General features: G+C 42.8%; 1 protein-coding gene across 1 annotated transcript in view; it reads left to right on the top strand.

The window, feature by feature from the left end:
- The window catches only part of LOC136427060 (uncharacterized), a 107,706-nt gene that overhangs the window by 75,561 nt on the left and 10,181 nt on the right, over positions 1-21,964 (top strand). The window contains exons 10-16 of the mRNA XM_066415777.1: positions 629-716; positions 2,132-2,252; positions 5,059-5,192; positions 15,831-15,969; positions 17,714-17,806; positions 19,101-19,181; positions 20,103-20,264. Coding sequence (XP_066271874.1) covers positions 629-716; positions 2,132-2,252; positions 5,059-5,192; positions 15,831-15,969; positions 17,714-17,806; positions 19,101-19,181; positions 20,103-20,264 — 818 coding nt within the window. The remainder of the gene's footprint in view (positions 1-628; positions 717-2,131; positions 2,253-5,058; positions 5,193-15,830; positions 15,970-17,713; positions 17,807-19,100; positions 19,182-20,102; positions 20,265-21,964) is intronic.

Consider the following 21,964-nt stretch of genomic DNA (forward strand, 5'->3'; position numbering starts at 1 on the left):
TTTAACCTTCTCCCTGCTGCCTAATTCTATAACCAATAGAGAATGATTTGCTAAACAGCTACTTCAGTGTGCTAAAGGTTAAAGTTATGGGGGCCAAAGATTCCAACTCTTACGGAAAGTCATTTTGTCTTTCTTCCTAAGTCTATTTGAAAAGTCCTTGACACAGTCTCAAGGCTGCCAACTTCAGGCATTTGCTTACCAATATTGACTTTAATAAGTGAGATTTTCATTCAGATTTCCCATGAATCTTTTATTTTAAAGCTTTTAAAATGGTTTTAGATGTTGCTTATGACCAATGTGCCCTACACATTTGTACCTACACGTTCAGTAATTAGGCCACACCAATTATGTATTTCCATGGTTCTCGAACATTTCAATGTGAAAATACAGCAAGCAGACATCATAAAAACAGAGGGCAGGGAAGAACACTTAAATATGACTGTATTTACTCCATAAAACTGGGCGTAACAAAAAAAAGCACTAACCCGCTCCTCAGGCCTTGATTTCATTACGTTTTTCCAGTTATGCATAATTTTTGTTAAATCCAAGAATCCACCAATTGAATCGGTGTGGCCTTATTTCAGACTGAAACAATTTGTCTTTGCCCCCCCCCCCTGATTTTCAACAGATTTCCATAGCAACCAAGGGGACCAATGAGGATCTAGAGCAGGTCAGAGTCGCAACAGTATCACTTCCCATGGTGCAACAGCAAGCAGGTAAGCAGGCCTCAAACAGTATGTACCACAAACCCAGTCTTCCTGGCTTACTTTTTAAGGTAGAAATCCTGTTTTGAGCCGAGGAATTCAGCCAACATAACTGGACCCAAATCTAACTAGACCAAAAAACATTGTCTTCGTGATCAGTCCGCTTGGGTTGTCCACATCTGCTGATAACAGACTCCAGATTCCTTATCTTTTCATTCTTTCAAAACATCTTCCGGTGAAAGCACAGCAATTTTCATTACTTTATTTCAGATTTTCATTATATCTCATTCGTTTTTTCGTTCAGACCCTTGTAGTGCCTAGTCCTAGTGACACATATATGGCAGCAAGTTTCCTTGCTGTTTTAGTAGCAGGGTATATTTTTACCGGGAGGGGTTGGTAGCCCTTCCTCTTTAATGTACCTGAAAGAGCACCTCCTCAAACATGGGAACTGCATTTTATGTCCCTTCCGAAATACGGGTGCAGCCCCAAACCAAACGAGATGTCCTTCCGAGGATTAAACCAGGGGTCTCCCAGCAACTTATTGGAACCACGAGCTCGACTGTGAGGCTGCTACCAGATGAGCTATTAGGACATCCCTACTGTTCCCATTGGGTTACATGATAGTCACTATTCTACCTGGCCGACATTTAGGGCCCTGTCACACTTGTGTGTATATTCAAGTGCGTTGCGCATCAACATCTCCTTGGTTTAAGTAAAGTTTGAGGGAAGAAGTAGTTTTTCACTTTGACCTACCGTTGTGCAGCCTGGTTTTCGAACCAAAGAAATGACTTCTTCAGCTGCAAACTTAACCTAAACCAAAAACATGTTAATACGCAACTCCTGCGGACGTCTTGTATATATGCACAAGTGTGACGGGCTTTACATGGTGTCAGCTATAGAACTGTAAATCCTTACTTGTGTCCCTTGTGTTGATGTGACATTTGGGTGACAAAGACAGACCAGTCCTCTGGTGGGGTGTTAATCCGATAGCCAGTCCCAGGTTGTAATTACAAACGACGTCTGTCATAATGCTGACAGATTCATGTCGTGGTATTGTTGTTGTGGTCATGCTGGATTTTTCGTGTTTTCTGAACAGCTAATTTCAGTCGTGGTTGGCGAGGTTTGCGTTTTTGTGAGTTGAAAAATTGTCACACTGCTAACAAGCAATAGGAAAACTAACCTAATAGTAATATGTTTATTGCAACTTCTTGCCTAAAAGCTAATTCCAAATAACAAGACAAAAATGAAGCAAATTAAAAAATATGACTATTCTAATTCAATTGCAAACTCTAGAACTTAATTTGTTAGGTTTGGCTTCTTTTCTGGAGGCAGTGGAAGACAACAAAAACACTTTCTGTAATGTTTTTTTTTTTCCTGTCCGTAAATGTGGAAAAAATTGAGCTCTCATATATAATATTTACTTTCAGTAAATAAACCAGCTGGTGAACAGGAGAGCTCTAAAGATGAGAAAAAGAAGAAAAGAGGGAAGAAAAGGAAGAAAGAAGACATCTCCATGGAGACTGAGACAAGGGATGAGAAAAGTCCAAGGTGAGAGCTGTTGTTGAGGAGAACGCCAAGTTTAAGTTCCCGTAGCCCAAGCGGTAACGCTTTGCCATCTGGATCAAATTCAGTGGATCCTGCGGCCCGAGTTTGATCCTAGGGTCGACTCCAGCTCGGACATGTTGTAAGGGATTGCATTCGCCATTTTGGATGGTGACGTAAAGCTGGCGGCCCGGTGTATGAGGGAGCTTCGGGCATAAGCCTCAAGCGTCAAACCTCTGCGTGTAAAAGAACCCAACACACTTATCGATGAGAGTAGGGGTGACCCGGTGTGCTTTTCATTGCACTACCACTAGCCACTTGAAAAAGGCACCATGCTTCACCTCAATTAAGGATGACTGCTTACCCTTACTAAGTTTTTACTGTAGCATATAAAACTGACATAAACAATTCCAGAGCAGGCCACACCCATACAGTTCTTTGGTTCTCATTGTTTCAACAGCAAACTTTAAGCAATGCAAAAGCTCCTTTCCCCACAAAAATAGATATAGATTTACACTGGGTTATTTATAGTTTTTTGCGTTTCGGCGCCTTCGCGCCGGAACGCAATGTCCTGGCTTTTACCTTCGATGCATGCATATCGCATGCAGGATGCTTCGATGCATGCTGTTTGGTTCAACACTGTGTCGCACACCAGAAGACCTTATATGGCAATACGTTCCCAAATCCTTGTATAGCCGTTGCCTTATATGGCAAGGGAGCACGAAAAGGCAGGCAGGCTAGATTTGCATGACACACAGGAGGGCGACCGCATGTAACTGCTACAACTGTTCGGAAATATCATTGCAATGTGGTTTCGGACTTTGATATCCTGAAAAATGACCATATTACATCTATTCCACAAGATTGCAGAAGAAGAAAAAATGATTTCGTCAAGAAAACGACCAAAAATCGACATAAATGATACCATATAGTGAGGTTATAGCATTACGTACAGAGAGACGGGTTACGTACCGCAGCTTAGCCCATCTGGCAACGCGAAGCACTTCGGACCCAGAAGATCCGGGTTCGTGTCCGTGCATGGATATCAATATCATATTTATGAATATCATTTTTTCATTTTTTCATTAATAAATAAAGAAATATTTTATATTTGTTATTTTTAAATATTCATTTAATATATACAAGGCCTTTGTCTTATGAACAGGACTTCATAGATTCCAAACCCGGCATTCGAATTTTTCTGTTCATTGTAATGGAAAATACCGTGCAGCGGCTCCTATGCGCGGTAAGATGATTCTTGCAAAACACTCGCCACTAAACTTCTATCCCCGATGTAAACAGAGGCTCTTGATGTTGTTTGCAAAACAGCGATCCTTTGTTACAGTAGCAAATGCTCCATTGTTCAGTATCGACTTCATTCAGACAACACGGACGTGGAAAGTGGCGCCGCTCGGCACAAAACTATGGGAATTTTCATGAATTTTAGCAAAATTACCCAGGAAAATAAGGAAGAAATGTTGTAAATGCGGAAACCAGAATAATACGGATGAGGTAGCTGTTGATTTGTTTGACATTTGGTAGTCATTTTAGATAGAACCTTAGCTGTTATGAACTTCTATTTCACTTAATTACCATAGTGCTGATGATTCAATGGTGCTTTTTCAAATTTTATGTTTTATTGCGTGCCATGTACATAATTACATTGATAGCTTTTATAATGAGCCTATTATACATTTTACAAATAAGTACAAGTTGTAGGCCAAGACCAGCTTTTTCAAAAGCACTTAAGTTAAGTGACGTAACTTCAAAATTGCTTTCCCCAATCTGCCTTTCTCTATTAAAACAGTACTCATTTCCCAAAATGACAATTTTTCTTATAGACTGAACAGCCCTTGAGTGACTTCCTCTGGCAGATTTTACTTCAAGTAAAGGGAAAAGACAATTCACACTCATAAACGTAGCCGAAACGCCAGCTTTTTTTAAAAGCTCTTGTTTCTGATGCTGTGGTATTAGTCATGGATGTAGAAATGGAACAAAGCTGTTAAGTGTGAAACTATACTTTGTACTCGTGTGACATCTGTGTGGTAAAGATAAGGTAGTCCAGCATTGGAGGTAAAAGCTGCCATGAAATGAAGCCGGTATCAAGTAGTAGTAGCAGTTATTATACTATAGTAATAACTAATATTAAAGATTTCGCATAACTGTAAGAAAGTCACAGAGAACTACAGTAACTGTACGATGGCATGTTCAGTGGTTCAATTTGTGTTACTGAGCTTCCTGTAGTTTTGAAATTTTAGCAGCATTTTTTTTTGACATATTTTTTTTCCTGCACTCTCTCATTAGTTTTGAGTTCTCCAGAGGATGTATAGTCGATAAGATTTACTTGCTGTGGCCTAAATGATTTCCACATTACTCTTAGACTTACTACTAGTACTGGGTACTGGCGCACATCCCTCATTTATTAGTGACACTTGAAACTTTTGTGTTGTCTGTCAGCTCACTTCTGCTGTTCAGGTGGGATGACGATGGCTTTGATTGCTTGATTGTTTGCTTGTTTGTTTTGTATAAACGGTAATATGCCTTTAGGTTTAATTTCACCTGGCCTAGTCTACCATTTGAGTGAAATGTGTTTCATTTTCCACTGTATCCTTGCTTCGTACTTATAAAGGTACATTTGTGAAGGTTAGAACAGTCCTGCTAGTTCACTTTAGTGACGCTGAAGAAGAGTGATGGATGTCACTCGAAACGTCCGGAAATAAATCCCTGAATTTTTATCCAGTTGTAGAGTTTGAATTGTCTTTGAAATGTACTTATAAATGTGTAACAATGAAAACTTTTGTGTTTGCCTCAGCTCACCTGTTCAGGTGCGGTGGGATGAAGCTGGCTGTGCCGCAGCCTTACCTGGTCTGGAGGAGCGGGGAGGCCAGGTGCAGTTCACCTGTGACAGCATCACCTGTCTGGCCTTTGGGACTCACAGGATGCAAGGTGAGGTTTGTTATCTCCATGAAAAATGGAGATATAGTTTTGCGCCTGTTTGTATGTATGTGTAAACACACACACACACACACACACACACACACACACACAAACACACACATACAAACACACACACATGCAAACACACATGAACACACACAAACACACACATACACACCCACACACACATGCACATACACACAAACACACAAACATACACACACGCAAACACACACACATACACACACATACTTCCACACATACACGCACACACATAAACACACTTTGTTTGATCCACCCTCCTCGGGACACCTACTCCTGTTGTGATTAAGTGTGGTGGGTTCTTTAACTAGCCTGAGGTGTGGTTGTCCTTCAGCTTTAAATTCCATTTAAAGGGACGTCCTTAACAGGATCTAGGTACTCATTTTCACCTGAGTCGAGTGAGGAAATCTAAAGGATAAGTGTAACTTGCCTTTTACAAGGCACAGAATTGAGGCCTGCCAGGGATTCGAAGCCAGAACCTTTGGATTCTAAGTCAACAACCCTAACAAGGCCGCCTTGCAAGGTTTGTACATGCTGTATCTGTAGGTTCTATCTGAGCCTTTCAGATGTTATCCATTTTCCGTACTTGTTCACACTTGATCATTGTTGTAAACCTGTCAGATTGTGCTTGACGTCAAAACCCTCACTTTTGCCCTTCAAACTTTACAAAACCTTACATATAGAAAACGTTATCATGTACAGATATCAGTGGTTACTTTGAAGTTAAGACTTCATTTTCTCAAGAGCATCTTATTTTTCAAATTTGCATTTAGAGTTCTTGTTTGGTGTCAGCTAAGTTTGATGTACCATTTGAACAGTATCTTTATTCATGTCCGAACTACCATATAACTATAAGACTTTTAAAGAATGATGTATTTACAATGGCCAGTCTTGAATACAGTCTGCTTTGGATGCTTCACATCCATTATACTCATCTGCCAAGGGTGTAGGTGACAGGACGGCATGATTTAGAATGGCCGTGTCATTCCTATTGACATCCAAATCCTGTCCTCGGGCTGAGCTTGGTGGCCACGTCTGGACAGCGTGAGATAGAAGCGACCATCCATCATAGCGTCCCCCGGTATTGTGTGACTCTGTCACCCTAGTCGGCCCATAGGGAAGCGTCAATGCTACCTTTAAGGCATGTCTTAAAGGTTGGACCAAACAGAGGTATGTCCAATGCAAAGTGGACCAGTCAGAATTGCCTTAAAGAAGGTGACAGATGGTCACTGAAACGTTGGTGGAATAAAACACTTGGTTGTGTACAAAAGTCTTTTTATTGAATGACTTACCAACCTGATGAAACTGTTCGCAGACATATGTCCAGTTCTGTCTAGCTGTATTACCTACAAGGCCCACAAAACAGTAGCTAAATCCTCCCTTAGAAAAAAACAACAACACCTGAGGCCTACACAGATTAACATACCTGCAAAGTGTTTCCACCAAATCTGATGGTGATACTTCAGCAGTGTTAGTGGCTGGAGTGAGGTATGACCGTGACATCAGAACTCCAAGCCTGCCCCGGAGACTCAGCGTGATGTCCTGCCTGGACAGTGGCAGATAGTGGTGAGGGTCTGTCAGGGCTGTCTCCAGGACCCGTCCCTCCGTCCATCCTGGGATGGAAATTTGCTTGTTGGGACGAAAAACATTTTTACCTTGTCCATCCCAAAATCTGAACTTATGACATGAAATTGATGAAAATGTATCTTCCTAAGCTTAAAATGACGAATTTATCAAGGAAAATTCAACACATTGGCTCCCAAACAATGGGTGGGACAGAAAAAAAGTAAAAGCTGGAAACAACCCCGGGATCTGCATGCTTTTTTTTTACGCAAGGCGTACCGAGTTACATTAAATTTTGTATTTTAATTCACCGTTAATCGTAGCTGGCCCGCTCTAATTCAATGTTGAGTGTTGTTGGTAGATTATTTGTGAAGCGTAATCGGTCACTTATATTAGCACGTTATTTCTTATCCTGAATTCTCCTGACCACGTATGTCCATCTGCCGAGAAATCGGCACTTACTGACATGTATCGGGTCAAAGCGGGCTGTACGGTTTGGACCATTGCACACCGGGGTATGCCCCAACTCTTTTTCGAAAGATGTGGTGGGATTTTTAACGTGCGTGGGGTGTGGCTCTCCCCAAACACGGGACCTCCATGACCGTCACACTGCCAACGTTAAGCGTTCAAATGCCAGACTGCCCGAAAGTCACAACGGAGTGCCCGGTTGCGTCGGTGTGTGCAGACTAGTGATGTACAGCTAGACACCCCATGATGTTCGTCCATCGTAGTCGATGAGGACCTCAACTTCAGTTGTCCTGAATAGACACCCCATGAATACAATGAAACAAACCTTTGAACTCGTTCCCAAAACCTTTCACAAGAACATGTCAATTTACCATGGTGCCAGCCTTTCTGAATTTTCCGTTGAGCACTGTCTGTCCTCTCACATTTACTGTTACGCATTACCAGGATCCCCCCATGTTGACCCTCAATGGTCGTGTCCTGCCATTATTGTCGGCCTGATCCATGGAGGACACTAAAATCTGCACAAGGGAATGTTGACAGTTGAGAGGCGAGCAGATTCTTAGGATTTCCGTTTCCAGTTTGGGCAGCTTTTTAATTTACTGTCATATCTGGTCTGTGTGGGTTGTCCAGAGCTCAGTAGTTGCACATGGCTGGATGTCTCTCCCTGTCCTATCTTGCTTCAAATGTTGCCACCAGGTCACCCTTCTGTTATTGAAAAAAAGTCTTCTCTCTCCTCTTGAGGTTTTCTTTGGGTGCACAATTTCCAAAACTATGAAGTTAAGGGTAGTATCAGGATGAAGTAGAGAAACGATCATGAATAGGGGGCTTCTGAAGATTTGTGGATATCTCAATTTAAAGAATGACATATACTTTTTGTCACATTCTGCTGATTGTGCTGCCTGTCTTTACCTGAGCACAGCTTTATTTCTTCCTGTCGCTTTTTTCTGAAGAAATCCAAGACCCAACAAATGAAATATGTGTGGCCTAAAAAAGATCCAAGAACCAACAAATAAAATATGTGTGGCCTAAACTAAGACAAGTGTGGACATCTGTATGCACCCTCTGATGTCATGGGATGTCCAAAGGGCCGGGCAGTGATGGACGACTGTGACTTTAAAACTTGGAGCTTGGCCCCGGGCACAGCTTGGTGGCCAGGCCTGGACACTGCCTGATAGTGGCCAGCATTCATCACCGGAGCTGCTGAGTGTCCAGTCCTGTACAGCCGACTCACCTCGGTATGACCCACATTTGATTGTGTTTAATTCACTGTCCAACATTCAATTGTTTATTGATAAGTTTTCGTCCCTTGTATTTGATTTGATGTAAGCAGACTCCAGGAAGAATGGTGTAACATTTGTGAAAATTTAACAGTCACGGAGATCTTAATAAAACAAACAAACCCATTTGATTTGATTTGATTTTTTTAGAATTGCAACGGAGCAATACACGTGGAACACAGGCAGCTATTGCTGGTGCCATGACCCACACATGATATACCCGTTTTTATACCCGGTTGGGGTGAGGATAGTCGTGTTAAGTGCCTTTCCTAAGGACACAACATCGGGCTCAGGCCTGGACATAACTGGAAAAAAGTTGCATCGTCCTATTGGAGGGGGACTTAAAGCCGGTGGCCCCATGTTTGAGGGAGCTTTAGGGCATGAAACCTTTGCATGTAAAAGAACACAACACACTTAGCTAGAAGAGTAGGCATGCCCGTAGCCAGGATTTTGAATGGGGGGTTCTTTTTAATGTTTGAGGGACCAGCGAGCGCCGTAGGCTTTCTAGGGGGGTCCGGGGGTATGACCCCCCCCCCCCCGGGAAATTTTAAAAATTTAACCTTCTGATATGGCATTTCCTGTGTTTTTGAGGGGATTTCAAAGAAAGAAATCAGAGACAAAGTTAGCAGTTTTTCTAGGATTTCAGCTCCGCTGGTGAAACAAATAGATCCACCTTGAAAAAAACCTTGGATGTTAAAAATTGAACCCTTGAGCGTTTCAATTTCTAAGAATTGAACCTTCTGAAAGGGCATTTCCTGTGTTTTTGAGAGAATTTCAGAGGAAAACTCAGAGACAAAGTTTTTTTCTAGGATTCGAGCCTCTGTGGCATTGCTGGTGATACAAATAAGTCCACCTTGAAAAAAATCTTGAACATCAAAAAGTGGACCTTCAAGCCTGTGAAAGTGGACCTTCAAGCCAATGGGGGGGTTATTCCGAACCCCCCCTGGCTACGGGCATGGTAGGGGTGACCCGGTGTGCTTGGCAAAAACATTTGCGAAGTTGCATTGCACTAATAACTTCCGAAAAAGTGTCATGCCTCGTCCTCAGTCCGCGTTTACCCCTCTTAATATGCATTTTCATGCTGAAGGTAGCTTTACTGGACTGCCCTTGGTACTGAAACAACACGTTTGTCTGTTGTTGTTGTTTCCAAACTGCAAACACAGTTGATGGAAAGTTGGTGCAGAGAACATACATATGGCCCACACCATATATTATGTATAAATCTGAACAGAAGTGACAAAATAACTTCAGTGGACTTGTCAAGAACTGCACTTTGAATTCAACTGTTTTACAGAGAGCTCATTTGAATGTTCTGCTGGTCGGCCACGTTCACACGGCTTGTGCTACAGCACACATTGTACAAACAAGATACGACAAACATCGCTGTCTCAGCTACAGCTTCGCGGAAGGATTTTTGGAACACACTGTACACGAAAACGTCCAGAAAGGTATTGGACATTGCTACCCAAAATGACCAAAACAGGAAGGTTGGTACATCATAACCCAGGTGACTTGCAATGAAAGCACAGATACCTGGAAGTGGCATTGCCGTTTGTACTAGGGTTAGGATCAGCACAACCTTAGCGTACGAACGATTGCTGTTGTAGTTTTGGGGTTGTTGCTGGGGGTTGTTTTGGGGTTGTTGCTGGGGGTTGTTTTGGGGTTGTTGTGGTGGAACCCCGGGCCCATTCACATTTATGTTGAAAACTGGAGCAGCTGGTGGCTCGTGATGAGTGCACAGTGCTCTTAAGATCCGGACAACACAATACATGGTAACGATAAGAGGACTACATGATATGCCTAAAGAAACTGGGGTAAACCACATATTGGCCGTAAGGTCATGTGTTACCACGGCCGAGGCTGAATCGTAATACACGGGAACCCCATAGACTGTCCAGAAAATGTACCAGGCGTATATCCCAACCCAAGCTGAGACCAGAAAGATTCGAGCCTTCTTGGGAGAGATGCCAGCCCCGTCGTTCATGAGAGCGTAATGCCGGTCCAGGCTCAAACCTAAGCACAACGACATTACACAATATGGTAAGTGTACAATAGGTCTTTTAAAGTCATTGCATGAGAAAACCAGGCAGGGGTCGGCCAAGCAAAAATAACTGTGAAAGTCAAAATGTGCTGATTGCTATAATTATGGTATATGTAAAGATAAGAGACCTGGATAACAGCAACATTGGTGAAGATTAGTAATGTTAAATATAGACAAGACGTCCAAAGTGGTCATTCTAAATCAGAAATATTAATTGAGGACCTAAGGGCTACAAGAGGTAAGTGATCTTAACACCATCAGATATGACTAGAAGACACAATTCACGACATATCGAAGTATCATCAGAAAAGGAAATGTTACCTGCAAGAGCAGACAAACTAAGCGCCAGGGAGGTCTCTGCTATGACTGCACATGCCCGGGCGGCTGTGTCCGAGTACACCCACTCTCCGGCCCCGGCAGGCGCCACAAAGAACGCGAAGGTCAAGCCGAGAATTAGGTCCGAATAGGCCATGGAGGAGATGAAGAGTCGACTGGCGGAGGGGAACGTCTGTCGTCTGGTCGTCACTGCAATGACGAGAAGGTTCCCGACGATGGCAAGCACGGCTACGGTGATGATGACGGCCGGCTCCGCAGGCGAAGTCACCGAAGAGAAGACCGGAGCAGATGCATTGGTCATGAACGATTCGTTCGCAAAGTCTTCAGCGAACATGTCGGTCGTGAAGGGTTCGTTCGAGAAATCCGGCCCGGACGTGTTGGTCGCGAAGGATTCGTTCGAGAAATGCGGCTCGGACGTGTTGGTCGTGAAGGATTCGTTTGAGAAATACAGCCCGGACGTGTTGGTCGCGAAGGATTCGTTCGAGAAATACGGCCCGGATGTGTTGGTCGTGAAGGATTCGTTCGAGAAACTCGGCCCGGATGCGTTGTTCTTGAAGGGTTCGTTCGAGAGATACGGCCCGGACGCGTTGCTCGTGAAGGATTCGTTCGAGAAATACGGCCCGGATGTGTTGGTCGTGAAGGATTTGTTCGAGAGATACGGCCCGGACGCGTTGCTCGTGAAGGATTCGTTCGAGAAATCCGGCCCGGACGCGTTGGTCGTGAAGGATCCGTTTGAGAACTCCGGCCTGGACGCGTTGGTCGTGAAGGATTTGTCAGAGAAATTTGGCCCGGATGCGTCTGTTGAGAAGGATTCGTTTGAGACATTCATATCTCTGGTCTATGTCAGCGTTGGATTTGTTGTAGATTCTGCTGGATTGAATGTTTTTCAGTACAATCGTATACAGTAGGACGGAAAAGAGTCTCGACTGTTCTCAGAAAAAGCAAACCCAGTTATGAAGGGTAGAGCTGAATCACAGTGGCTGAAAACGTCACTTCATGACGTTGCATTGTGCCCTTTATACGTTGTATCCCTTATACTTGCATGCCCTTAGTAGATTTTACAATGTCGGGTTAAGGTGAGGGTTAGGGTCAGCCCATTACTGCTAACAAGTGCAGATATCAAGAGAGTGAACACCTGCGTGGTACTTAAGACTAAGGCACCTGTCAAGTCTGGCCCGTCAAAGTCGACAAATGCGCATAAACAATGTGTGTATGATTTGAAGCCGAAGAATATGAAAATTCTCCACATTCATTTTGTATCTGATTCAGTGATACAATCACTAACAATCTTTGAATAGAGGCTAGGTTTACAGTCAAGCCCCAAGCTGAAGGGTTTGCATTTACCATTTTAATCTTGGCTATATTCTGTGTTGATGGAGTAGTTGGAAAACCAGTTCGATTTTGAATTTGAATACAGAAAAGTTTTGCTGTGCTGGGAGATGATTTAACGACAATAGATAGTGTCACAAATTGGAATTGAAGCAAAGGATTATAGGTAGGTGTTAGCCACGATGTCATGTCTTCTTTTTAAATCTAAGCATAACAGAGATTCCAATTGTAGTATATACAAGGCACATTAAGAAAATACTGAGTGTCACCCAAATGAAACAACACAAGTCACATTTCAAGGCGTATATAAGGCCATGTTGATTTGATTATACGAATGACATCCTCCGGAGACCCCAAAACTGATGCAGACGTGGGAATGAAAAAGAGTTTGGCAAAAAAATAGTTGCCTTCATTATGAAATCTTTGTGGTCAGGAAGGATGAACAAAACTTGTATGATATAATAGATTATTCATTTTTGTTCTTTTACGTCTTTTTCTTTGACTTTGGAATTGACTTTAATTGGCAGTCTATGACATAAGTATCCGTTTTCCGAAATATTTTTTTGCAATTTACATCATATATTTTCTCATTTTGCAGCTACTTTGTACGATTTACAATATGGCTGAAAACTTTTGGGGGGGGGGAAGAAAAGGATGAAAATTGATGTGTGTGTGGATGTCATCCATTGTAATCAAATCAAAATGGCCTAGCTACATTAAAATTAAGTCCTCTTTTAATGGCCACCAAATTTGAAATTATTGTTGCAATTCTTTTGTTAGGCCACACCAATTTAATTTCTTGGTTAACGGATTTTTATTTTCCAAAAAAAATATATTTTAGAAGAAAAAAATTTATGGAAACAGAAGGCTGGCCCAGCCTTCTGTTTCCATGATGTTTTTTTTCTAAATCTTTTTTTTGGAAAATAATAATCCATTAACCAAGAAATTAAAATGGTGTGGCCTTAGTATTACTCATTTGAGCATCCTAAACAGCTTGTGAGAGAGGAGAAACACAATTGTAAGGAAGAAGCTAGAGCTGTGATCAAAACTATGTTACTCATTGCTTGTGCTCCTTATGCCATGTATTGTAGAAATTGACATCAAATGAAACAGAAGTGGTTATACTTAGATTTCCACAGACCAAGGAAGGTCATCTCATTTCCTGCCTTCTACCTCCTGTTGTTGCCTCTTGGCTTCACTATGGGAGCCAACGTCGTTCTAGAGATGTTTAGTAATATAAACTAGGAAATAGTGGGCTTTTTTGTTCTCGAAAACTTTGAAGAGAGAACGAATGCATTTTCAGGATAGCTGATGTCAGTAGCTGAGGTAGAGATGTACATAATCTGATGAAAGTTAAGGCTTAGTTTTGCATAATTGATAAGGAAATTTTATAATTTTGTTATTTTCCATGATGGGAATTCGATAGATTGTGTAGGGTGGGCAAAACCTTTACTAGATATCCATGCATAGTATATGTACCTCCTTTGCATACTCAATTTGAAAGTTTAATTAGTTTTATAAACATCAACTACAACATTAAAAACTTGAATGGAGAATTTAATGATAGCTTATCTTACAGGACAAAATTGTAATCCAAAATCATTATTCTTTCCATTCCATGTCTTTCAGAGTTTTGCTCTTCTCATTTTACATCTCAGGCCACACCAATTTATTTTGTTGCTTCTCGGAATAGCCTCTCCTGTTTTTCCCATTTTGAAAAAAAAAATTGGGTCACTATTCCTAATTTTACTATTTGTTCAGTAACTGTTGTAAAAGTCAATAGCCACCAAAATAGATTATAGAGGCCTGCACATACCTAAAAAGTGTGGTCATATTGATCATATTAAGTTATAATTTTTCATTTATTAAAACTATTTCTCAATATCAATTCATATATTACATGGCAAAAGGTATTGAAATTATAGTACTAGATCAAAGAAAGGGGTGCATTGCATAAAATGAGCCATACAAATCTGAAATTTGAATAATCCTCTTATTCTTTGTTATGTAAACCCTTATCTTCACCCCAGACTATTTGCAAAAAAAAAAATTTTTCGCCCTGTCGCTCCAATTTTTTCTGAAAAAATCCGAGAAGCAACAAATTGAATTGATGTGGCCTAAACAAAAAACGTACACCAGTGAGTGTCTTACTCTCACTGACATTATGTTGACTGGTTTCGCCATCATTTGTCCGTTAGTCTTTCATTGTTAGTCCATGTTGCTTTGATTATATGCTTCCTCTCCCAGTGGATTGCAGAATCGTCGTTGCCCAAATTGTAGATCTTGTGACATGGCCATTTCTTCATTATGATAGTTCGTGCTTTCGTGACTGTCACAGTGGTTAAAAGACCTTCGTATATAGGGCCCAATAGCTTGTCCGATTCTTGTCCTTACTTTGTCGTTGGTTATGAGATGCCTGTATGAGATGACCGATTCAGAGGACTTGAATGTGTCCGATCGATGACTTTGTCATGAAAACTGGCAGTAGCGCCCCAGGCTTAGCTTGGTGGCTGTGCCTGGTCAGTGTCAGATAGGGAACCTAATCCATGATGATGGATTAAGTGTAGCGTACATAGTCCAGTGCTTAGTGACCCTGTCTCTGGATCTATACATGTAGTTCGGGGGGTTGAATCCCGGCGGCCGTTGTTGCTCACTCGACATGGATGCTACCAGAAAGGGTTGCACGTTAAAGAAAGCCATCACACTTATTGACAAGAGTAAGGGTCCATCCCGATATGGAACTGAAATATCATGGCCTCTTCCTGCTATCCACTTTGTTGTGACCACAGCACCTTCACATGAAAACCGGGGGACTTGTGTCGGTGTAGGGCCGTCCTGCTTGACGTTAAGATTTCCTTTTATTCATGTTTATTTTGGGGGAATGAGCCAGAGAGAGAGATTTTGGGGGTGATCGGGGGCAAAAAGCGACTTGTCTGTAACAAGTACAGTAACTGATGAATAGAAAGCAATTAAATTGAGTAAGAAAATGACATACATAGAAATACAAGATGGATGACGAAAATGCTCAAGGGGAAACAGGACAGGTAATGATTTACAATTTAATCGCAAAAACTTACCTGCACATGAATGAAAGTGTGAACATCAATTTGAAAGTTTTGTAAATATGAAAAGTATATGTAGTACAGTGTATGGGGTAGTGTGCAGGCGTAGGAAAATAACTGTTGTGATTCCGATCAAGGTCCTAACAAAATTAGGGTCGGTAGTTACATGTATGGATTCTCCTTTTTTTATTTCTTTTAAAAGCTAGAATAGGATGGATTCTACTACTCCCAACCCAGCATCGTTAGGATGGGACGTTAAGCCGTGGTCCACTTTTCATTGTGCCTGTCGAAAAGAGCTATAATGGGAATTTCCCCGTTACAATGAACCTGTAAATACTGTACATAGCGTCTGTCTTCTCTGACACGACCAGTGGAAGATTAGCTCTTCAGTGAGCTAAAACTGGATCGAGATCACTTTCCTCTCCTTTTTAGCGTCCACCTGTGTTCGGTAGTGGTCGCAAGCAAAGTTGTGGGAATCTCCCGAATGTGTGACCTGGCTTTATATTCAGATTCGTTTTTCCCCTTCCAGATGGGGGAGTTATCCAGCTGTTGGCGTGTGGCCGGAAGACGGGAGACATCTTGGTGAAGGACACGACAGGCCAGCGGGAGGCTCGGATACCCAGGGCTGAGGTGTCGGCACACCAGGTCGGCTCTAGTCAAGTCACAAGGTGGGCTTCTTATTACTTTGTAGTTTTATTCGTTTATAGATTTACCCCCATATCTCAAGTCATCCTTGAGAGGAGACTACATTTTGCTGGTCATTCCTGGAGGAGTAAAGAAGAGATTGTAAGGGACGTCCTCCTGTGGGTACCAAAACATGGCCATGCAAGTGTAGGCAGACCTCACACGACATGCATACAGCAGCTCTGTGAGGATGCAGGATGCACACCAGAAGGAGGGTGTTGTCCATCCGTGACACTCTCACGACAAGATGATGATTTGTTTATATTTAAAATGTGATAAATACATAACAGTAAAATACAAATGATAATATAACAGTGCAGGGAAAGGCCGAAAGCTCATGCTGATGTAAAGGCCTCCCTTTATCAAATCATAACAACTTAAATAAATCAATTAAACAAAAGAAATAAGTTGGGTAATAGAAAAATAAATGAAACAATATAGTGTGAACACAGCACGTACATAACTTAGTTAATCATACATGGATATGTCTTAAATGTACTGTCTTGTTAATTTGCTTCTGAATCTACTACTAGTATTAGGCCGCATCAAGTTATTTCCTTGGTTCTCAGACATGCTGAAAATGTAGCAGTTAAAGTCCTCCCAGACCATAAGGTGTACAGGGCGGAATCCAACCTCGTTTCTGTAGGCCCCGACCACAATCACTGCAGCAGGGGGCTAGTCCACTGGCAGTGGAGTGTGTTTAACTTCCGTACTGTTTCAGAAGTATGTACCATTTTAAATTTATGAAGTCTTTGGTATGACTCGATGCCCCTCTTATCCAGACGTGTCCTACCCGGGCGCAAACTCGGGCCCTCTGGCTCCTCATAACTTGAACCAGATGTGGTAAGTGACAGAGACGCAGACCACTACACCACAGGGACAAGCCCTAAAATACAGCGGGCGGATATCATAGAAGAAGAGGGCAAGGAGAAAAACGTCATGATCATATGACTGTATTCACTCCGTATAAATGAGCACACAAAGGCATATTACGTTGATGAAGGTTAGACATCCAGGTAATAAGATACACTAAAAATAGTTACCGAAGCAACAGATAAAAATTTTGAAACAGATGTTTCAGAGAGCATCCGCTATCTTTCGTCAGTGACTAAGGAAAGATCTGGCAGAACCAGGTTTTATACCAAAACTCTGAATAGATATGTTAATAAAGTGAAGACAATTTCAGATTGTTCAATTGCCAAGACAAGGTTGTATGCTAATGACACAATTAGCTCCTATATAAAGGCATATTACCATAATGATTGTGGTCTTGTGCTCATTGACTTTACTTGCAGAATCATAACTTATTCACTGAATATTCCTCAAACAGTGACTTAGAAAGAAAGGTAGCAAAATACGCACCTCCAAATTTTCGACGTCTTCTGTACGTCTTGTTCACGGAGTGACCTAGTCTCGCGAGAACACGAGACTAGGTCGAGACTTGTGAAGATCTTCCTGCCTCCCCCGCCTCCTTGCGGAGTAGGGGTAAGTAGGACTTGGGCAGCTCCCAACCTCCGGTACGGTTCATCCCAGCACGTTCCAACTGGATGTGGACTGCCTCTTTAATCTTCCTGTGGGAATTATGCTACCTTTCTATTTAAGTCACTGTTTGAGGAATATTCTTGTAACTGTTATTATACGTGACTGATGAATTTCTTCAACGTTATTCACTTAAGTTATGTAATGTGTATTAGACAAGAAGTTCATGGCTGTGTGTCCCTTTTTCAGGTTAGAATGGCTGAGTCAGGACGCCGTCACGGTTCTCGTCTCAGCCCATCGCAGCGGCAGGGTGCACCTGTGGCAGTACACGGTTCACGACAGGTCAGAGACTGGGAGCTTTGTTTCACATAAGGCCATGTTGATTTGATAAAATTTGGTATAGCATACAACACGGGGTCATCCGTATCACCCAAGGTACCGGACCCACTGCAGGAGGGCTAGGATGGAGGGTGATGCGGAATACACCGGTCTTAGTTCTATTTGTGTTCAACAAGTTTCCTCTCTTCCAAGTCTAGTGGTGTTTAACCAATCTCTCGCTGGCTGCTAGGGACTAAAGTGCCCATCCCTTCTAGGGGACAAGAAACTTTTGTTAGGAGCACCATTTAGTCAGGAAGTAGTGCATTGTAGAATCTCAATCGAAATATTGTTATGTCAGATAAAGGATTTGAGCATTGCCATCTTCCGAAGTTGACACCCCGGGCTCCATCATTTTGACGGCAAATAGAGTAATTTCAGACTTCAATGCCAGACACTATGATGTGTTAAAGCAAACCCTATTTCCTTACATCGCCCAACCCACTAGAATTGATTTGATTTGATTTATTTGACTGAATTCTTTGCATACATTAAAAGAAGTTAATACTAGTAACGTGCATGTGGACAATTTAGTGTTTATTTTGGTGGCATGATTTTCCCTTTAAGCGGGCTTAGGGAGTGTTGGTCACTGAACATGAAGTTATGAGCTTCACTATTTCAGACTGAGCACACTCCTTTGTTGACATTCAAACTATGCATAGAGCAGTGTATAAACGCCACCATGCAGTTATCAATATATTGCACTAATGATACCATGGACACAAGTGTATGTAGTCCACTTCTGGGCCACTAGGGGGCATGCTTGATAAGGCTCAGCATTCTCTTTGCACAGAGAACTTGAAACAAAATGAAATTAAAGGCAATGGAACTTCGGTATAGGGAAATTTTGTGCTTTTAGACAAATTTGCAGAATTTTTCACAGCTGTGCCGCTGGATGTGTTTACGCACTGGCTTGTCGCTGTTCTTCTTGTATGAATTTAACCTTGTTCCTGCTGATTTGCACTGTAAAAAAAGTGTAATGGGTCCCTGTCTTTCGATAATATGTTCAAGGAGGTGCCTGCCTCAAGCTTGTTAAAGCGGAAGGGCTAGCAACCCCTCCCTGTAAAAATATACCCTGCTACTGAAACAGCAAGGAAACTTGCTGCCTTCAACTATGTATGTGCAACCAGGTATGCACTACAAGATTCTGAACGAACAAATGAACGATTGAATGATTATGCCAGTAGAAGAAAATTGATTCAGAAATTTAACAAAATCATTAGTTGTGATCTATTCTTCCTGTTTTACATTGCTCTTACAGAGTTTCCAGCTTAGTTGAGATTGCATCAACAGAAGTCGTGTCAACTTACCCGACTGCACTCAAGTTCTCACCTGCTGGCAAGTGAGTACAACACTCATTAGTTGTTTGAATTTGTTTGTTTGTTTGTCTGTTTGTATGGCATACCCGGTAAGCCGCCTCAGGGCCTAACACACCAGCAGATTTATACTGAGGAGTACAAGCTGCATATACGGACAGATTTATTTGAAGCACTCACATCGGGATGGACACCTACATGTACTCTTTTCGATAAGCGTGGCGGGTTCTTTTACATGCTCGAGGTGGGCTCTCCTCAATCACAGGACCTCTATTTAACATCCTATCCAATGGCTGTCATAGCTCTCTACAAGGGCAGGGCAAGGAAAACTGTAGATACTGAAATGTTCGTGTGGTTTTCGTGGTGATCTCTCTGCCTCCAATTCATGACGCCGCAAATATGCATTTCTAATGTATCATTACTGTACTACGGAATTGTTTCAACCACAAACTTTTTCACCTGAGTTGATTGGAGAAATTGGTGAGATCTGGTTTCAAACTGAAAACCATCAGATTCTTAGTCAACAACCCTAGCCACAAGCCCATCTCCTTTAAGGGATGTAATTGTTAACAGTACACTACAAGTTCGATCCTGGCTGTGTCGCTCGCCCGACATGCATACCTGAAAGTGTCGCAGTCCTTAGGACGGGACATTAAGCCGTGTTCATTGCGCTTGTAGAAAAGAGCCAGGGGAATTTCCCTAGTAACAATGAACCTGTAAATACTGTGCACAGCATCTGTCTTCGCTGTCACGACCAGTGGAAGAATAGCTGTTCAATGAGCTAAACCTGGATCGAGATCACTTTTCCTTCATTTTTCCAACAACCCTTACCATCATAAAGGCCATCTCCTTTAAGTGATGTTAAACTTAAGTACTATATAATAACTGTATCACATTTAAGTGATGTGACTGTTAACATCCCCATGTGGTGTTCCCATCCTGTGCAGGTATCTGGCCGTAGGTTTCCATGACAGTAAGGTGTGTTTCTACACCCTGAACCTGCGGGCCGTCTCTCAGGCCTCGTCCTCACAACCTGTCCTCAAGCCGGTCTGTACCTGTGAGATCAACTATGGAGCTGTCCGGGGCTTGGCCTGGCATCCACACAAAAGGTGAGCTTACAACCGTCCCATCTTAAAGCTTCTCCCTGCAGCCTAACTTCAGAACCAACAGCTGTCCGAGGCTGGGCCTGGCACCCACACAAAAGGTGAGCATGCAACCGTACCATCTTAAACCTTCTCCCTGCTGCCTAACTTCAGAACCAACAGCTGTCCAAGGCTTGGCCTGGCATCCACACAAAAGGTGAGCATGCAACCGTACCATCTTAAACCTTCTTCCTGCAGCCTAACTTCAGAACCAACAGCAGTCCAAGGCTTGGCCTGACACCCACACAAAAGGTGAGCATGCAACCCTACCATCTTAAACCTTCTTCCTGCAGCCTATCTCTAGAACCAACAGCTGTCCGAGACTTGACCTGACACCCACACAAAAGGTGAGCATGCAACCGTACCATCTTAAACCTTCTTCCTGCAGCCTAACTTCAGAACCAACAGCTGTCCGAGACTGGGCCTGACACCCACACAAAAGGTGAGCATGCAACCGTACCATCTTAAACCTTCTTCCTGCAGCCTAACTTCAGAACCAACAGCTGTCCGAGGCTTGGCCTGGCACCCACACAAAAGGTGAGCATGCAACCGTACCATCTTAAACTTTCTCCCTGCTGCCTAACTTCAGAACCAACAGCAGTCCGAGACTTGGCCTGGCATCCACACAACAAACGATGACCAAATGTACAAACCGTACAATCTTTAACCTTCTCCCTGCTGCCTAACTTCAGAACCAACAGCTGTCAGAGACTGGGCCTGGCACCCACACAAAAGGTGAGCTTACAACCGTACCATCTTAAAGCTTCTCCCTGCTGCCTAACTTCAGAACCAACAGCTATCCGAGGTTTAGCCTGGCATCCACACAAAAGGTGAGCATGCAACCGTACCATCTTAAACCTTCTTCCTGCAGCCTAACTTCAGAACCAACAGCTGTCCGACAGTTGGCCTGGCACCCACACAAAAGGTGGGCAATTGTACAATTTTAAACCTTCTTCCTGCTGCCTAACTTCAGGACCAACAGCTGTCTTACAGCTGGCCTGGCATCCGCACAAAAAGTGAGAAAACGTACAAACTGTACAAACAGGTACAAACCGTACAATCTTAAACCTTCTCCCTTCAGCCTAACTTCAGAACCAACAGCTGTCCGAGACTGGGCCTGACATCCACACAAAAGGTGAGTATGCAACCGTACCATCTTAAACCTTCTTCCTGCTGCCTAACTTCAGAACCAACAGCTGTCCAAGGGCTTGGCCTGACATCCACACAAAAGGTGAGCATGCAACCGTACCATCTTAAAGCTTCTCCCTGCTGCCTAACTTCAGAACCAACAGCTGTCCGAGACTGGGCCTGACATCCACACAAAAGGTGAGCATGCAACCGTACCAAAACTTTCTCCTTGCTGCCTAACTTCAGCACCAACAGCAGTCCAAGGCTTGGCCTAGCACCCACACAAAAGGTGAGCATGCAACCGTACCATCTTAAACCTTCTCCCTGCTGCCTAACTTCAGAACCAACAGCTGTCTTACAGCTGGCCTGGCATCCACACAAAAGGTGAGCATGCGACCGTACCATCTTAAACCTTCTCCCTGCTGCCTAACTTCAGAACCAACAGCTGTCTGAGGCTTGGCCTGGCACCCACGCAAAAGGTGAGCATGCAACCGTACCATCTTAAACCTTCTTCCTGCTGCCTAACTTCAGAACCAACA

This window comes from Branchiostoma lanceolatum, chromosome 2, assembly GCF_035083965.1.
Source record: "Branchiostoma lanceolatum isolate klBraLanc5 chromosome 2, klBraLanc5.hap2, whole genome shotgun sequence".
NCBI lineage: Eukaryota > Metazoa > Chordata > Leptocardii > Amphioxiformes > Branchiostomatidae > Branchiostoma > Branchiostoma lanceolatum.